The 17,435-nt window shown below is 37.2% G+C and overlaps 1 protein-coding gene across 2 annotated transcripts in view; it reads left to right on the top strand.

Annotated features, from left to right (window-relative positions):
- SLC17A1 (solute carrier family 17 member 1) overlaps positions 1-17,435 on the top strand; it is a 49,203-nt gene that overhangs the window by 30,656 nt on the left and 1,112 nt on the right. For both annotated transcript variants that reach the window (XM_004043363.4, XM_055390410.2), the window contains 2 exons: positions 393-483; positions 2,459-2,595. In XM_004043363.4, coding sequence (XP_004043411.2) covers positions 393-483; positions 2,459-2,593 — 226 coding nt within the window. In that variant the 3' untranslated portion in view covers positions 2,594-2,595. The remainder of the gene's footprint in view (positions 1-392; positions 484-2,458; positions 2,596-17,435) is intronic.

Below are 17,435 nucleotides of genomic sequence, written 5' to 3'. Positions count from 1 at the left end.
CAGTAGCTCTGGACCTATGGGAGTAAACCAGGTGAACAAAGCCCTTCAATTTTTTATTAACCCCAAACCAGTTCCCATTACCAAAACATATCACCTTCTGAATTTCTCAATGGAACTTACGTATTTTCTAATTCTACTGGGTTTCACTCTAAATATAATCCCATTTTATTAATATCATCATATTCTTTACTGCTAATGCCAACCTTTCTGAGTCTGCGGTGACACTAGAAAGTTGCCTATATTCATATACTTTTTCTAACATCTTAATGGAATTTGAGAAGTAGGAACTTGCAAAATGAGCAATTGTCTCTCTTAAATTTCATTTGATTAGGTTTGCATTTCCTGCAGTATTTGTACTACTTTACATTTGTGTATTACTCTTTTATGCATAGATATTTTGGATTTATTAAAGCATGTTCAACTTTAACTGGAATGATAGGAGGACTAATTGCTTCCACTTTGACTGGATTGATCCTTAAGCAGGTAAGAAACATACAGATGTGTAGTTATTTTTCCAATATTAATTGTATAGAGAAAGATTACGCATATGAAAAATTGCAGAGAAGATGCCAGAAGGAGATGACTTATGAGTTTTTGCAACATATGAAAATAAATTTGGTCAAATCAGGCATCTCTCCAAATCTACAAATAATGCAATTTCTATCTCATTATTTGTCAATTAGATATGTTGAGAACTCTTTAGTAATTGCCCATTGGTACAGAAGTGGACTTCTGTTATTTTTGATAATGAATGTGTGGATTGATCAACACAGGTATTTGACTGGCTGAGTGGTAATATAAGTAACAAGATACAGTTTTCTCAAAAAAAGAATGAAAAATCACTAGTAAATAAAGTTAAAGACTGACCTATGTCTGACTATGAAGGCAGACTTCTGTTTTTGCACGTGTCATGGACAAAGTTACCTGAAATCTTCCTTTTAAGGACACTGAAAATGCCCTATCAAATTTTAACAGTTATTTTAAATGCATGCCTCATCTGCAAAAAAAGTAAAGCAAAAGAACATTTCAGAGATTAAAAATGAAAGAATAGCCTGATTCCAGAGAGGTAAATGACCATTGAAGCCACTGGCTGCCTTGGGTCTTTGCCTATCCTGGGTAATCTATGTCTTCAGTTATAATGAACAAGCAGAAGATAAGAGATAACATCCTAAAGCCACTCAAATAAGAAGAGTCAGAATGGAAATGCTGGCATAAATCTGTACTCACAAAGGACTACACCTTCATACCACTAGCACCATGTGGATCACATATAAACTTTATTTGTAGGAACACTTAACAACCAAAGGAATGGTAGTGTGTAGATAATTCCTCCGAATGTTCCTTATCCCAAAGTTGGGACAGGGAGAGATGGTCTGCATCCACCATGGCCACATTTCCCATAAAGAGGAGTCTTCCACCACCACAATCTCTGTATTTATGGTATCAGAAAAGAAGAAAACATCACTAGAACCACAGAAGCTCCCTGGTCAGAGAAATGGCCTCATTAGAAATGGGAAGCACCAGGTGGCCATGGTCTGTTTCCTCCCTCTGAGCATAGTGCCTTTATTCTTCCATTGAGTTCACTCAGGTGTGCAGAGCTGACTTCCAAAAGTTGTTAGCGGAGCTAATTTCTCTGCAAACATCCAAGATGTGGAAGGAAATGTGGCTCCAGAACTGTCCAAAATTGTCTCTGCCTATAAGTTAACTTACACAGTTCTCATCTGCCCCTGCCTCAGCTTTAAAAGGAGAGAAAAACTGAATACTCTTCTGAGCATTTGAAATTTGAGTAAATCAAATATTTGGTGGCCAGAAGTCAAGCCTGGGAAGTCAATTATTGCAGCCGCAATAACTTTTCTGGTTCTCCTCTGATAACTATTTCAACTTGAGCATACATCTGAAGAACAATGTTTAATGAGTAATATAGTTAACTTTTATAAACCAGCAGAAGAAAACTCATTCTCTTCAAAATGAATCCAAAACTTAAAAAAAAGCATTGCAATGGAAAATATGAAATAATATGGGAGTAATAAATCTTAACAAAATAATAGTTACAATAGATGAAAGTATGTTAAATTTGCCAATTAAAATATGAAGACACTCTTTATCCATATAAGCTTACAGGATACAATAATATGTCAGCTACATAAGATACCTTGAAAAGATGCAGAAAACTTCAAAATAATAGATCAGATTAAAAAAATCAGTTAATTATGAACTATAAGAAACTAGTAAACTTAATATCTGATGAAAATAGAATTTTAAACAACATGTATATAGTAGAAAAATAAAAGTGATTATTTTATAAAGTAAAATGATGACGTTTTCGGCTATGTATAAGTGTGTTTTTCCATATTTGTTAAGTGACTTGAGTCTACATTTTTAATATTACATTTTAAACATTACAAAACAAAAAAACAAGAGCAATAATTTACAATTACTTTGAATTTTAATTCCTTAGGATCCGGAATCCGCCTGGTTTAAAACCTTCATCCTGATGGCAGCCATTAATGTGACTGGCCTAATTTTCTACCTTATAGTTGCTAAAGCAGAAATTCAGGACTGGGCTAAAGAAAAACAACACACACGTCTCTGAAGGTGAGAAGTGATCAGATTAAGGACAATTTTTGAAACTGAGAATGCAGGAGACAGAGGAGTTAAGGATGACTCCTCAGATGAGGAGGAATAAGGGGTGCAGGTTTGGAGAAGAGGAGACCATGTTAAGCCTGAGAATATTAGACATCCTGAAATGGCTGTGGGACTCTGTGGGGATGCTAAGGCTGGAGATATAAATTTGGGAGGCTGGGCCTCTTTAACATCAAAAGATGAGGATGAAAAAGAGAATTTTGCAAAAAAGACTGGGAAAGGCCTTCAACGAAGTAGGAAGAACAGTTGTAAAATGGAGACTCGAAGTGAAAAAGGTTGGGAGCAAGGACCTTTGGCAAGTGCTATAATATCAAGACATTACATTATATAAGGTCTAAGAATTTACAATGGTTTAGGCAAGAGAAACTTTAAAGGTAACCCTAACTAAAATGATTTTCAAATGAATGATGGAGACAAAGAGTCCTTTAAGGTGTGTTCAAGGTATAACACTGTGCTTTGCTTATGTAAACTCTATCAGTGGTAAATGAATTGGAGGAGAAATGTCTCTTTGTAGAATAATTTTGGCTAATACATAAATAAGAATTGAAAGATGCGGAATGTCCTTATTTTGCAACCCTCAATAAATTGAGAGAGCCAGGTGTTGAATATCAATGATCATTAGTATCACAAAAAGAGAGGCATGAAGACATTGTATACCTTCTGATGAAACAACACACCACCACTAATATCTTGCTAAGAAAATCAAACTGAATCTCATCAAACCTTGGATACAGCTACCGCTTTGGAAGAAGTATAGAAAACAGAGAATATGTTCGACAAAATCCAAGTGTATCATTAGCAAATCTAAACTGTAGGAGATTTTATAGGTCAAAAGGCTCAGGGCCTTTAATAAATAAATTACATATAAAGAAAAATAGGGAGGACGAGGCGGGTGGATCATGAGGTCAGGAGTTCAAGACCAGCCTGGCCAAGATGGTGAAATCCCGGCTCTACTAAAAATACAAAAATTAGCCAGGCGCGGTGGTGGGCACCTATAATCCCAGTTATTTAGGAGGCTGAGGCAGGAGAATCTCTTGAACTCAGGAGGCAGAGGTTGCATTGAGCCGAGATCACTGCACTCTAGCCTGGGTGACAGAGCAAGATTCCGTCTCAAAAAAAAAAAAAAAACTGGGGTAGAAATGGATGCTCTAGAAAGAACTTAAATGACATAAAAGATTTTTAAATATTGGCAAAATGAAACACTATAAAGGTATACATGTGGGTGATAAGTCTATAAAGAAATACAGAAAAATAGATTATTATTATAAATGTCAAAGAAGTTGTTACTTTTAGGGGCAGGGAGTGACCATTTGAAGAACTTTGGGAATCCTGGCAATATTCTATTTTTCATGTCCAGGCTAGTGATTACAAACATTTATCCTATAATAATTCATTGAGCCAAATATTTGTGCAATTTTCTGTGTCACTGTGTTTTATTTTATAGTATGAAAAGAGAAATCAAGAGAGAGAGAATACAGGCTGAGGAAACTGAGACAGCCAGGATAGGCATTCCTATAAAGCAAATTAGAGAAATGGTGTGGTAGCTGTAAAGGGATGTAAAACCAAGGAGGGTTTTGTTTGTTTGTTTTTTGTTTGTTTCAGAAGATACATGCAATAGCATATAAGGTGATGGTATAATTCAATAATGAGGTCCCACAATGTAGGAGATAAGGCACAATGACAGAATTAAAAAGTATTTGACTCATCTGGAAGGGATGAAATTCAAGCACCACAGCCAGGGTTGGCCTTGGGTAGAAACCTAGAGCTTATCCACAGTGGCAGAGAGAAGGCAGTGTTGTATATGTGATGGGTTAGTATATAGGTTGGTATCTCATCTGTGCAATAAGCAATGAGGTTCTCAGTTAACAGAGAGGGGCTGAGAGACAAGGAAATGAAGAAAATACATATTGGTAAAGAAGGTAAAATTATCATTATGAGCAGATGATGCGGTTGTCTACTTAGAAAATCCAAGTGGGTTGACTGGAAAACTATACAAACAATAATGAATTCAGTAAGTTTCCTGGAAAATTTATTAATAAATAAATTTGTCACCTTAAACAAAAATAGCCAGTTAACAAATTTATTGGAAGAAATGATCCAAATGATGTTTGAAGAAAAATTTTTTTAAAAAATAGGATCTCACTCTGTTGCCCAGGCTGGAGTACAGTGGCACAATCATAACTTACTGCAGTCTCAATCCCCTGGGCTCAAGTAATCCTCGTGCCTCAGCCTCCTGGGTAGCTGGGACTATAGGCATGCAACACTACACCCAGCTAAAGGAGGAAAATTGATAGCGTCACTCAAAAATGAAATTGAGTCAGTATTAAATTGATCTAGTATTGCAAGTACTAAAAATTCCCATAATGGTGTACTCACAAAAATTTGCCAAGATGCAAGCATAACTCAAGATCGTTGATTTAGAAATGGCAAAAATCTGGATATGGAATTAAGCATGTTTGTCAATGCAGCCTTAGTTAATACATTTTGTTTAAGTGAATGGAATATAACCAGCAGTTTAAAAATACAAAAGCTTATCTGAATATTTTAATGTAGAAATATCTGAGATTGTCCTTATAAATAAGCATATAACAGCACTAGAAAATATCCCATAGACATTAGCGAAGGTTTATCCTCTATTTCCAAGGCACAGAGTGGGGCACAGCTATGAGAACAATCACTTTACTTTATTCAGATTCCATAAATCTTATTTGTTTTGTATATATTTGACCTGTTAAATATTGAAAGTTATACCAAAGTTTTCCATTATTATTTCTATCCATTTTTCTTTTTATGTCTGCTTTGGCAGTTACTATTGAATACTATATTCTGATGTTACAATTTCAAAAAGACTTTGACAAGTATATCTTAATTTGAAATTTACTTTTAACTTTATAAACTTATGAATCCTTCCCATTCCATAATTTTTACTTTTAATTTACTTTCTGATATTGATATGACAACCTTAAATTGTGGGTGTGGGTGTGTGCTTATTTTAGATTCCCTGGAATACTTTTGCATTGCCTTTAAATTCCACCTTACTGAGTCATTTTATTTAATGTTTTTCTTGTAGAGGGCATATAGCTGGGTTCAATTATTTCACCCACTTTGAGAGCCATCTGCTTTATATAGATGACTTCAATCCAACTGCAGTTATTGTCATTAAAAATATACTTCATTTTCCAGCATCTTATTTTCTATTCCCTTAAAAAAAATCCTCCTTATCTTTTTGGTCCTTCTCCTCCTCCTGCCTCCTTGCCTGACTCTAGCAATTTAGATTTGTAGAATATTTTAAATTTTGATTGTGCTTATGCTCTCTAACTCTTCTTTGAAAATGTGTTCATTTTTTCTATTTACATGCTATATTCTTTTTCTGCTTTTTTTCTCCTTCCAAAATATCAAACACATTCAATGTTTCTAATTATTTTTCTTTAGTTCAGGCTAATTCTACATAAGCCTGTAATTCCCCAAAGATGATGTGGGTAGAATTTCCTCCATTCTCCTTTGTTTACCTGGTTGCCCTTGGCATCTTTCCATCAGGCTGGCAGTGGAGGTTTTGAATTCTCATTTTAGATATTAGGCTAAGTGGCAGAGGGGCTCTGGGAACACCAGTATGGATAGTGCCATAGTGCAGGAGGTATCCTGGGCCTTGCTGTTTGTGTTGCTGTGCTGATGGTTGTTTCTTCAACAACCTGTATCCTCAGGGCTGTCAGCCATTCAGCAGCACACAGGCATTTTATTCGTGGAATCAGCAGTATTTTACCTGTCACTCTCAAGCTGACACACTGTTGCAAAGCGGGTTACCTTACAACTTTGCCTTGTAATTTTAGAAGTTAGAAGAAAATAAGAAAAGGCAGAATCATGGCCTTGCGTTTCTCCTGTAGCCTAGAAGCCATTGCCAATATGCCTGGCACACCAGGATTGCAAAAGTCCATTGGTTCCCAGATGCCCTGGCTCCTACCCAGCCTCACCCAGGAAGAAGTTGCTTCGCAGCCCTGGAACTGCTGTTTCCACCTCTCTTCCCTCTGAATGTACCGGGTTCATGAGTTTAGTAGACAGCTGTGAGTTGATGTCCAATGTCACCCTTTATTTTGGTCCTCAGTGTTTTGAATTTATTATAGTAAATAGTCCTTGTTGATTTGGGTATGAGGTAGTTCTCTAGGTTTTGTAATGTTCTATTTTTACTTCTTTAAATTTATTTCAGTGGATCCTAGGGACAATAGCTGAATAAGGGGCATGCATTGTGCTTGTGGTAGTTCCTTTACAGTGGGGCTTCTCAATCTCTTGTGTAATGAACTGCAACTCAGAATATAATGCAGAGGATTCTAAAGGAGACTGATTATGTTGAAATAGTTATCAAGATATTAAAAAGTATGTTTATGATAACATGATTTTTATTAATGCTTTAGTTTTAAAACAATATTGAACAAAACAAAGTATTTTGAGATAATAGCAATAATTGTCTGAATAAAAGTTCTCTGAAGAGAAATTTATAGGAAAGAGGCTATCCTAGTGAACAGTTTGTGAACTAAGGAGAGGCAGATTTAAGGTGCAGTCTAAAGAGCAAAAGGAGAGTTCACCCTTTATAGAGAAAGTTCCCTCCCAGGTTCCCACTCAGGTCCACTTATGCAAATGCATGATTCAGATTTGCTTAGTTCTGAGAGGTTGACACTTGCTGAATTTTGATTGGTCAACTCAGGCCGCAGTCTATTTGTTGGTTCAGGCACATAAACAGGAACAAGCAGCTATGAACTTCCCAAAGTTAAGAAGGTGTGTGGGTTTTATGGAAACTCAAAGTGCGTGTGTGACCTCCAGTCAGCAAATGACTGCTTGGCTCTATTTTGATTTTAAGCCCAGTTAGCCAATCAGCATCCAACTTGAAGGATTTGTTCTTTCATAGTTCACAATTGTAATGTCATAGGAAAATACCTGTGATTTTTATTGATATCTAAGTCCTCAGTACTACCACTGCTATGATGTATTACCTACATTCATAATGGAAGGAAATGTTAAATTTTAGTCAGATGTTAAGGAATAAAGATGCAATTTTTTTCTATGTAAACTCACAGACCCTGGATTAAGAATCCCTGCTATCTAATATTCATTCAGACAGTAAATAAACATATTTAAGCACTTTTGTAGGTGCTGGGATAGAGCAGTGAGCAACATCATCAGGACTTCAGTGCCTAAAAGAGCTTCACATTTTGATAGGGGGAAACAAATAGCTATATTTAAACAGGATAATTCCAGGCACTGATATACTAAAAAGAACATGAAATAGGGTAACACGATAGAGCATGTTCAAGAGGGCTGTTTTTGCTGGAGGTCAGTGAGTATTCTGAGGATAAAAAATAATGTGCCTCTCTTTCTCATCACTGAAGTCTCAACACAAATGTCACCTACTGGGCAAAATTTGTTCTCACTTGCACCCAGCTCTCACTGTTCTATCCCAGCACCTATAAAAGTGCTTAAATGTATTTCTTTACTGTCTGAATGAATATCAGAAAGCAGGGATTCTTAATCTAGGGTCTGTGAATTTACATACTCTGGGAAAGAGTATTCCAAGCATAAAAAATAACCAAGGAAAGTAATCTGGGATGGGAGTGAGCTCAGTATTCCTAAGAGGGAGAATGAAGGGCAGGGTGGTTCAATCTCATAAGTAAAGAGAGATAAACTGTGTAAGTGGTTAAGGTTAAGTGATTAATGTAGTGCTTCCAGGTCATGGCAAAAGCTTGGTTTGCATCCAATTCTGTCTATAACCAAATCCATTGGATACTTTCGAGAAGAGTGACTTTCCTGATCAACGATTTATAAAGATCATTTTTGCCACCTTCTAGAGGAAGGACTTTAGGAAAACAAGAGTAGAGGCAGTGAGACCAGGACAGATGCTGTTTCAGAGGTTCAAGTGAGAGATGTTGGCAGTGCAGACTAGGATGTAGACAGGGGAGAGGGTGAGAAGCAGCCAGATTCAGATGAGTTCTGGAGGTACAGCAGGCCAGACAAGGCAGGGAGATTGTGAACTATGCAGAAAGAGAAGAAACAAGGATAGGACCTAGATTTTGGCTTTAGCAACTAAAGAGTGTTTATTACGAGATTGGAAAGCTTGACAAGGAGGAGGATGGGGTAGGATTTTGTCCACATTAAATTGAAACGTTTCAGAGATCAAAAGGAAGGCTCTGGTTTTATAGCAAAGGTTCCTGCTCAGGTCCTCATTCAGTTCCTTTACGCAAATGAAGGATGTTGGGTCAGCATGATCCTGATGGGGGTCTTTTGCAGACAGTTGTTAAAACAGGCTAGAACAATTTTAAAGGGGAATCAAATGTATAGCCCAAATATGTGGAAGACTTGTAGACTGCTCTCGAACTCCTAACCTCAAGTGATTCGCCTGCCTTGGCCTACCAAAGTGCTGGGATTACAGGCGTGAGCCACCGTGTGAGGCCCCACCTAGGTTTTTAATCAGGTTCATTTATGTAAATAAAAAATGGAAACACGTTTAGTTGTGATTGGTGAGTGTAGTTGATTTCTCATTGGCTGGCAAAAATGAGTTCTGGTTGGTCAATACAGCTGAACCCTGATTGATTGACTGAGGCTGCTGAGCTCTGATTGGTTGGTTCAGGTGAATGCTGGAAGTCCCAAATATAAAAAGATGCAGATTTTCAGGGAACTGAGAGTATGTGTGTGACTCCTACCTGGTCAGAAAATTGCTTCTTGGCTCTATTTTAAACTTAGGCCCAGTTAGCCACCTGGGATCCATCTTGAAGAATTGGCTTGAAGGATTCACATTTGTTCACTATGTAAATAGATTTTTAACAGTAGATTTAGGTGAATGTGTTTGGGTCTGTAAAGAGAAATGGACTGTACAGCTCTATTCCTTGAAGGCAGAGACAGAGAATGAAGCCACGTAAGTAGTAGGAAATGTTCCCGCCACCTTTGCACCTGCAAATGGACTCGGTCACTTCACAGGCCTATTTCTCCTTCAGACATCGTCACAGCCACATGGGCAATGGGCAGGAAAGAATTTCAGGACTGTGATAGTATTTTAACCTCCTGTAGGCCTTTAAAATTTTCTGTGTTAACCACTTAAAGCATTCAGCAGCTTTGGAGTCATCCAGAAGGTGTGAGCTCACGCAGAGCCAAAAAGGAGAGAAAGAAGAGTGTTTCCTTCTAGACAATTCATAGTCTTTTGTTCATCTGTAGACGTTTATTGCATGGCTTAAGTGAAGATTTGGGTTTATTTTCCTAGTGTTTGAATTTTACCACCATTGTTTTTTAAAAAATAATTTGCGTTTTCCTCTCTGACTTAAAATACCAACTTTTAGTAAAAGGAATCTCTGTATATTTATGTCTATTTCTGGGCTTAATATTTAGTTTTAGTTTAATATCTATTACTAGATCTATTATACAATATATTCAGTGGTCTAAATTTTAATATTTGTAAATATCAGGCAGGTCAAAAAACACATCGTTTTCACTTTTGAAAATATTATTTTCTAGTATCAGCTGTTTATTCTTCCAGGAAAGTTTATAATCAGTGGACCTTATTTAAAAAGACCTATAGCAGTGTTTTTAGAGTTGCACTGAATTGCAATAAATCCAATGGAGAGAAATTGGTAGTTATAACAGTACTCAATGTCAATATTCAATATCAATAGTACTCAATAATACTGATATAAGAACATGATAAGACTTCCATTGCTGAACTTGGCTTCAGGTTTTCCTCAGTCAAGTACTAGTTTGCTTCCTGCATTTCCTATGCATTTCTTACAAAACTTAAGGTTGTTATCTTATATTTTCTGAATTTGATTTTTATTCATTGTATTTTCAGGAATATTGGAAAGATATCATTTTAATATATTTAATTTTTTAACTGAAAAAACTATTGCTAAGCTATCTTGTTAGTTTAGTTTTGAATAATAGATTCTTGTGTTTTCGGGTAGATGATCCTCATCATTTGCAAATAATAACAATAATAATGGGCTAATATTGGGATTCCTTTATTCTTTATGGCTTTAATTGCACAGCCTCTAGGCATATTCTTAAACAATAAATTGGCTGTTAATTTAAAATAGGCATTTAATTATGTCAATGAATTGTCTTTTTGTTCTTTTTTAGATTGAAAATCAAAAACCAAGAATAGAAATTGAGTTTTGTTAAATGTGTTTGTAGCTTCTATTCAGATGATTGCATATTTTTCTTTGTTGTGATTTATTAATAAAATATACTTTTAATATTAAAATCAGACTTCCATTCCTGATATTAAAACTTTTTAGATCAAAGAAAGTTAATATTACAAGGAACTTGGGATTAGTTTGAAGGGGTAATGGAGCAACATATTTAGTTCTGAACTTCTTAGTATCAAAAATAAAATAGAAAATGCAATTAAAAAATAAAATAGAAGCTCTTTGTCTAATAAAAATATATCAACAACATTGCTTTGAGGGAAGCAAAACTTTCCTGGGACTGAATTCTTCGAGTGAATAATGTTGTGGACAGAACATAAATAGGGGTAAGAGCTTCTCCACCGTCTTCCAGACCCATGGATCTGGGCTTCATTAATCTACTGGGGTATTAAATCAGATGTTTACCAAATACCCGGATGGAGTATTGTTAACATTATAACCATGGAGTTGAACAAAGATGACTTAAGGGATGTAATCAAAATGCAATTCTATTTTTTTATCTCCTACCTTCCCTATTTGTTTAACTTGAAAAAAATCTCAAGGTACAGGAAAGTTTTTAAGAGTAGTACAAAGAGCTTTTTTTCCTTAACCATTTGAGGGTAAGTTGCTAACATGACGCCCTCACCATCATCTCCACACCACTCACACACTTTAGGGTATCCTACAAACAAGGACATTTTTCTACTTAACCACAAAACAACCATCAACATCAGGTAACTAATGCTGATACATTTCTACCATGTAATTCTGAGACCTCATTCACATTTCATCAATTGTATCAGTGATATTCTTTTCGGCCAAAAGATTCACTTCAGAATTTCATGTTGCATTTAGTTGCCATGTCTCTTTAGTTTCTTTAACTCTAGAATTGTTCTTAGTCTTTCCTTGACTTTGATGACATAATTAGAGAGTGCAGGCTAGTTATTTTGTAGAAGTTCCCCAGTGTGGGTTTCTTTGATGTTTTCACATGATTAAATTCAGGTTAGGTATACCACAAAGATGTCCCTGTGTTCTTCTCATGTCATTATACCGGAGTCATATGATGCTGATATGCACCATTTCTGGCTCTTCATTTGATTAAGGTGGGGCCTATCAGGTTTTGCCTCTGCAAAGTTACTCCTTCTCCCATTGAAATCAACAGGTAGTTTGTTAATTTGGAACTATGTAAATATTTACATACTTTGGAACTATGTAAATATTTACATACTTTGGAACTATGTAAATATTTCATCCTACATCAGACTTTCAATTTATTCACTTATTTATTTTAGTAAAGCTCATAATTTTGTTTTATTTAGTGATTTATAATATATTACTATTTTTGTTTACTTTGATGCTCAATTTATCTCAGTTTTGGCCAGTTGGAGGTTCTTCATCATTCTTTGAGCACTTTCTTACTTTGTGGCACAAAACAAAATTCCAGAGTCATCTTGAGTTTTTCCCTGACCAAGCCCTGAAATCAGCCCTCACTCTAATAAGCTCTAGTTCCTCTTAATGTTTGAGAATTGTATTTAGAAACCAAGATCTCAGTGGTAGATGTGTTCATGGCTTCTGGGGCCTCTGCCCTCAGGTTCCCTAGGTAGACAAAGTTAGGGACTATATGTGTATTCATACATATCTATCTACCTACCTACCTACCTACCTACCTACCTTTCTATTGATATCCATGAATTTACCCCAGTACTTCCATTCCAGTCCAACACAAAGTTTCTCCAAGTTTTCTACTTTTCCATATTTTTAACTTTCTTTTCCAGCAGTGAGCTCCTATTAGGCTTAATGTTTGTATTTACATTGTCAATCCCCTTGTGTGCCACCATCATCCCATTTCCAGACATCCTTCTCATTCTTTTCCCAGGCCTACACCCCTCACTCTGATGCCCCCTTGTGGATGCTCTCCTTTCCTGCCCATGCTCTGATTCCCTGACACAGGCCACACCTCCTGGACCAAGGCAACCTTCCTCATCTCTTGGACACGGACATCTTTGCTAAGTTGCACAACTTTGCCTAGAAGCTTTCCTCAACCCACTTCAGTGGATGAGGCTGTCACCCAGCTCAGACACCCTCTGCACCTGGTCAGGCTTCAGCATCCTATGCCAGGCTGTCCTCCTGCAGGAACACAATCCTCGCCCTGCACAGGCTCTGACACCTCTCACTGGGCCACTGTGGCTCCCCACACTGTGTCCTGCTGGAGCATCCCCAGGTTAGCCATTAAGCAAAATAAGCTTGTGTTTAGGGCACCAAGAAAAGAGGCCACTACAGAGCTTTCCCCCAGCTGTCATGCCCTTAAGTCTTTCACTGGTCATATGATGCTAGTAACATTTTTTGTAATTGCCTTTATTTGCTGTTTAGATATAATCTAAAATTTTTTCAAATGTGCTCTTTGGCATGGTGAGTGACTAAAGTTTAAAAGTTTGATTAGAAGGTGAAATCAGATATAACATTTGTTTCTGTCTCATGCTCTAAGGGTTTTGCCTCCCTGAAAGCTGGCTGTGTCTGGCAAGCATTTAACTCGTCAGCTGATTTGTTTAAAGAACACTTAAGCTCTTTATTTTAAGAAATGGAAGGGCCAAGGGTGTTACATAACCACCAGATTCATATTCCCACTACTCAGTAACAAACTAATGCACTCAGCACATAGGTTTTGCAGCAGAGAAAGAATTTAATGAATACAGGGTGACCAAGCAAGAAGACTGGGCGAATCCTCAGAGGGATCTCCATTTCCAGAGGAAACTCCTTTTCCCCCAAGGACTCTTGTGCTGGGATTTTTAAGGGAGTCTTGGAGGGCAAGGGCTAGAAAACTGAGGTTACTGAGTGGTCAGGGTAAGGGGGATGAAGCCATCAGGATGTATTCTTTGGTGAGCCAGCTCCCTGTGGGGTCCTGTAGACCAACTGACACTGTAGTTTCACTGATAGGCAGGACCTGAAAGAATAACTCAAATAGAAAACTTAACGTTTCACAGTGCTTAAGTTGTTATCTGCAGAGCAGCTAAGGGAAACTGTAATCTTTTGACAAGGTCTACGTGATTTTGAGGCAGTAGGCAACAAACAACTATGAGAAAGCAGGAGAGAATAAGTTGACTTCATGATTAGTGCTGGATGTGCTGCAAGCTTGTTTATTTTCATTTCTCCCCCTCCCTTCTTCTCTGATTAATTTTGTAAAGTTTATAGGGATGGTTTCAAGGTGGCAACATGGTTGGTCTGCATTTAGGGCATCATTGTTCTTAATCTGGCCCTGCAGTGAGGCAGCCTACCTTGCTTGTTATTTCCCTACCCTATCCCAATAACTTTTTTTTTTTTTTAAAGTAGAGATGGGGTTTAGCTATGTTTCCCAGGCTGGTCTTGACTCCTGGGCTCAAGTGATGCGTCCACCTTGGCCTCCTAAAGTGCTGGAATTTCAGATGTGAGCCACTGCACCTGGCCTCCAATAACTTTTGAACAAATTCAGAAAATTAAGTGAGGATGCAAAGGGTTTACCTTTTCCCTTCAAACCTGCTCAGTGAAGAAAGAATTTTAAGTCTAGGTTATCCCACCCCCACTATACCCCACACTCTTATTTATTTATTTATTTATTTATTTATTTATTTATTTCCTTGTTAAGCCCTCTTAGGTAGTAAAAAGTACTGTGGTCACTTTAAATAGCAAGCACACATTCCCACTTAGATAACTGAAAATATTTATTTAAATATGGAATTTAGCTAGTCAAATGTCATACACATACAAGGCTCCTTCCCTGTGTCTCCAGCTGGGACAAAGCTGCAGGCGGACCTTCTCCTTCAGGGAGAGGGGTGTGAGCACTTTCTTCTGTCTGGCTTTTCTGCTCATCCGCTAGGATGCTGACCCCACCTCTGACCCCTCCTGAGGTGTAACCAGGAGAGAAAGGAGGGGAAGCAAGCATGGAAATTTCTGGCTTGTTTGGCCCCATTGTCAGTTGCCCACATGCTCCCTGGGCTGGTAGGTGTTGAAAGCAGACCCTTTTCTTCATGCATAAGAGGCTGACAAGGCAGGAAATGCACTTGGTTTTTCCAGCTGCCCATCTCCTTGGCATCACAGATCCACTCCACACAAATCTCCCTTTGTGGATATACCTTCTCCCTTCTAGGTGGTCCCTTGGGCCTGGCTATCAGTCCTCTGTGACCTGCATCTAATCCATGGGAAACACGCATGTAGCCTCTGGTCCAACAAAATGGAGAGGTCCCGTCCACTTCAAATGCAGTGGTCACTGTCTTTCTGCCTTGTTCCTCGGGTGGAAAATCAGAGCCCCTCACTGCCAGATTCCTCAGGAAAACCAACAGCTGACCCATGGGCCCACCCAAACACAGACTAGGCTCTAAGCAACCATTGATATAATTTGTCTATATTGATTTGCCTATTCTGTACATTTCATGTAAATGAAATTACATAATATGTCTGTGACTGACCTGTTTCACTTGACATGTTTTCAAAGTTCACTCATGTCGTAGCACGTAGCAATACTTCCTTCTTTTTTTGTGGCTCAGTAGTATTCGACTGTATGGCTATGCTACATTTTGTTTATACATTAATCCACTGAGGAGCATTTGAGTTGTTTACACCTTTTGGCTGTTGTGAATAGACCACTATGTGCATTTGTGTGTACAAGTTTTTATGTGAAGATATGTTTCAATTTTGTGGGGTATATACCTACAAGTGGAGTTGCTGGTCATGTGGTAATTCTATGTTTAACGTTTTGAGGGACTGCCAAACTCTTCTCCACAGCATCAGACTATTTTACATTCTCACCAGCAATGTAGAAGAATTCCAATTCTCCATATCCTCATCAACACTTGTTATGTTTCTTTTTTTTTCAGTAGCCATCTCAGTGAATGTGAAGTGGCATCTCATTATGGTTTTGATTTGCTTTTATCTAATAAGTAATTATGTTGAACATCTTTTCATGTGCTTATTGGCTATTCTATTTTTTTACAGAAATATATATATTCAGTGTATTTGCCCACATTTTAATTAAGTTATTTGTCTTTTGATGTTGGGTTATAAGAGTGTATTGGATATTCTAAATACTAGACTGATAAGAATCAGATATGTGATTTGCAAATTGTTTCTCCCGCTTTATAGGTTGTCTTTTTTTACTTTCTTGTTAATGTCCTTTGATGCAAAGTTTGAAGAAAAGTTTTTGATTTTTATGAAGTCTAATTTATCTATTTTTTCTTTTATTGCTTGTGGCTTTGTTGTCATATAGAAGTAATCAATGCCAACTCAAAGGTCATGAAGATGTACCCCTAAGTTTTCTTCTAAGAGTTGTATTGTTTTAGCTCTTACATTTAGGTCTTTGATTCATTTTGAGATGGTTTTTAAAAATAGTGTGAGGTAATAGTATTTTGTTATAGCAGCCTTAGCTAAGACAGCTTCTTTAATTTCTTTCTACAATATTTTGAAGTTTTCAAATATAAGTTTTGTACTCTTTTTGTTAAACTTATTTATAAGTATTTTATTATTTTTTATGCTACTTGAAATTGAATTGTTTTCTTAGTTTCATTTTTGGATGGCTCATTGCAAGTGTATAGACATATAATTGACTTTTGTATATTGATCTTGTGTCCTGCAGCTTTGCTAAACTCATTAGTTCTAATATTTTTAGTAGATTTCCTAGGATTTCTGTAAGCAAGATTATATCATTTGTAAGATATAGTTTTACTTCTGTTTTTCCAATCTAGGTTCCTTTTATTTCTTTCCCTTGCCTAATTGCCCTGTATAGAACCCCTAGTATAATGTTGAGCAGAAGTGGCTAGAGTAGACATCTTTGTCTTGTTCCTGATCTTAGAGAGAAAACACATATTTTAAAATTCTTACAAAGCCTTTCTTCATCTACACTCTCTTGAGGCTTTAACTTTTATGTAACCTGAACTGTTTCAGAGCCGTATGACTCTAAAAGCCGTATGGCTTTTTATGACATCCTGAACAATATCTGTAAGGTACGGTTTGGATGTTTGTCTCATCCAAATCTCATGTTGAAATATAATTCCTAGTGTTAAAAGTGGGGCGTAGTACGAGGTGTTTAGGTCATGGGGGCAGATCCCTCATGACAGCTTGGTGCTGTCCTTTGGATAATGAGTGAGTTCTCACTCTGAGTTCAGGAGAGAATATGGTTGTATAACAATGTGTGGTACCTCCCATCTCTCTCTCTATTGCCCCTGCTCTCACCATGTGATGCATTGGCTCCCCTTTCACCTTCTGCCATGATTGGAAGATTCCTGAGACCCTCACCAGAAGCAGACGCTGGCATCATGCTTCTTGTAAAGCCTGCAGAACCATGAGCCAAAATAAACCTCTTTTCTTTATAAATTACCCAGACTCAGATATTCCTTTATAGCAACACATATTGTCTCCCTAGGATAAGATGTATCATGATTGCCTATGTGAAGAGAATACATATGTTCAGCTAACATGTGGAAACATCTGCAGCATGTTTAGACAGTTATTAGGCAATGTAAGCAGCTGTTTCCACTGGAAAACCCAGAAAATGTCTATTTGTATGGACGCCATGTTTTAATAACTAATAAAACTTCAAATACAAAAAGGAAGAAAAAATTTTCAATACAAAGGAAAGATAGTGTGTGCCTTCCTCATTGTTACTCCAGA

Source organism: Gorilla gorilla, chromosome 5 (genome assembly GCF_029281585.2).
Source record: "Gorilla gorilla gorilla isolate KB3781 chromosome 5, NHGRI_mGorGor1-v2.1_pri, whole genome shotgun sequence".
Lineage (NCBI taxonomy): Eukaryota > Metazoa > Chordata > Mammalia > Primates > Hominidae > Gorilla > Gorilla gorilla.
Note: the sequence above shows the minus strand (reverse complement) of the source record. Positions and strands in the feature narration are given on the sequence as shown.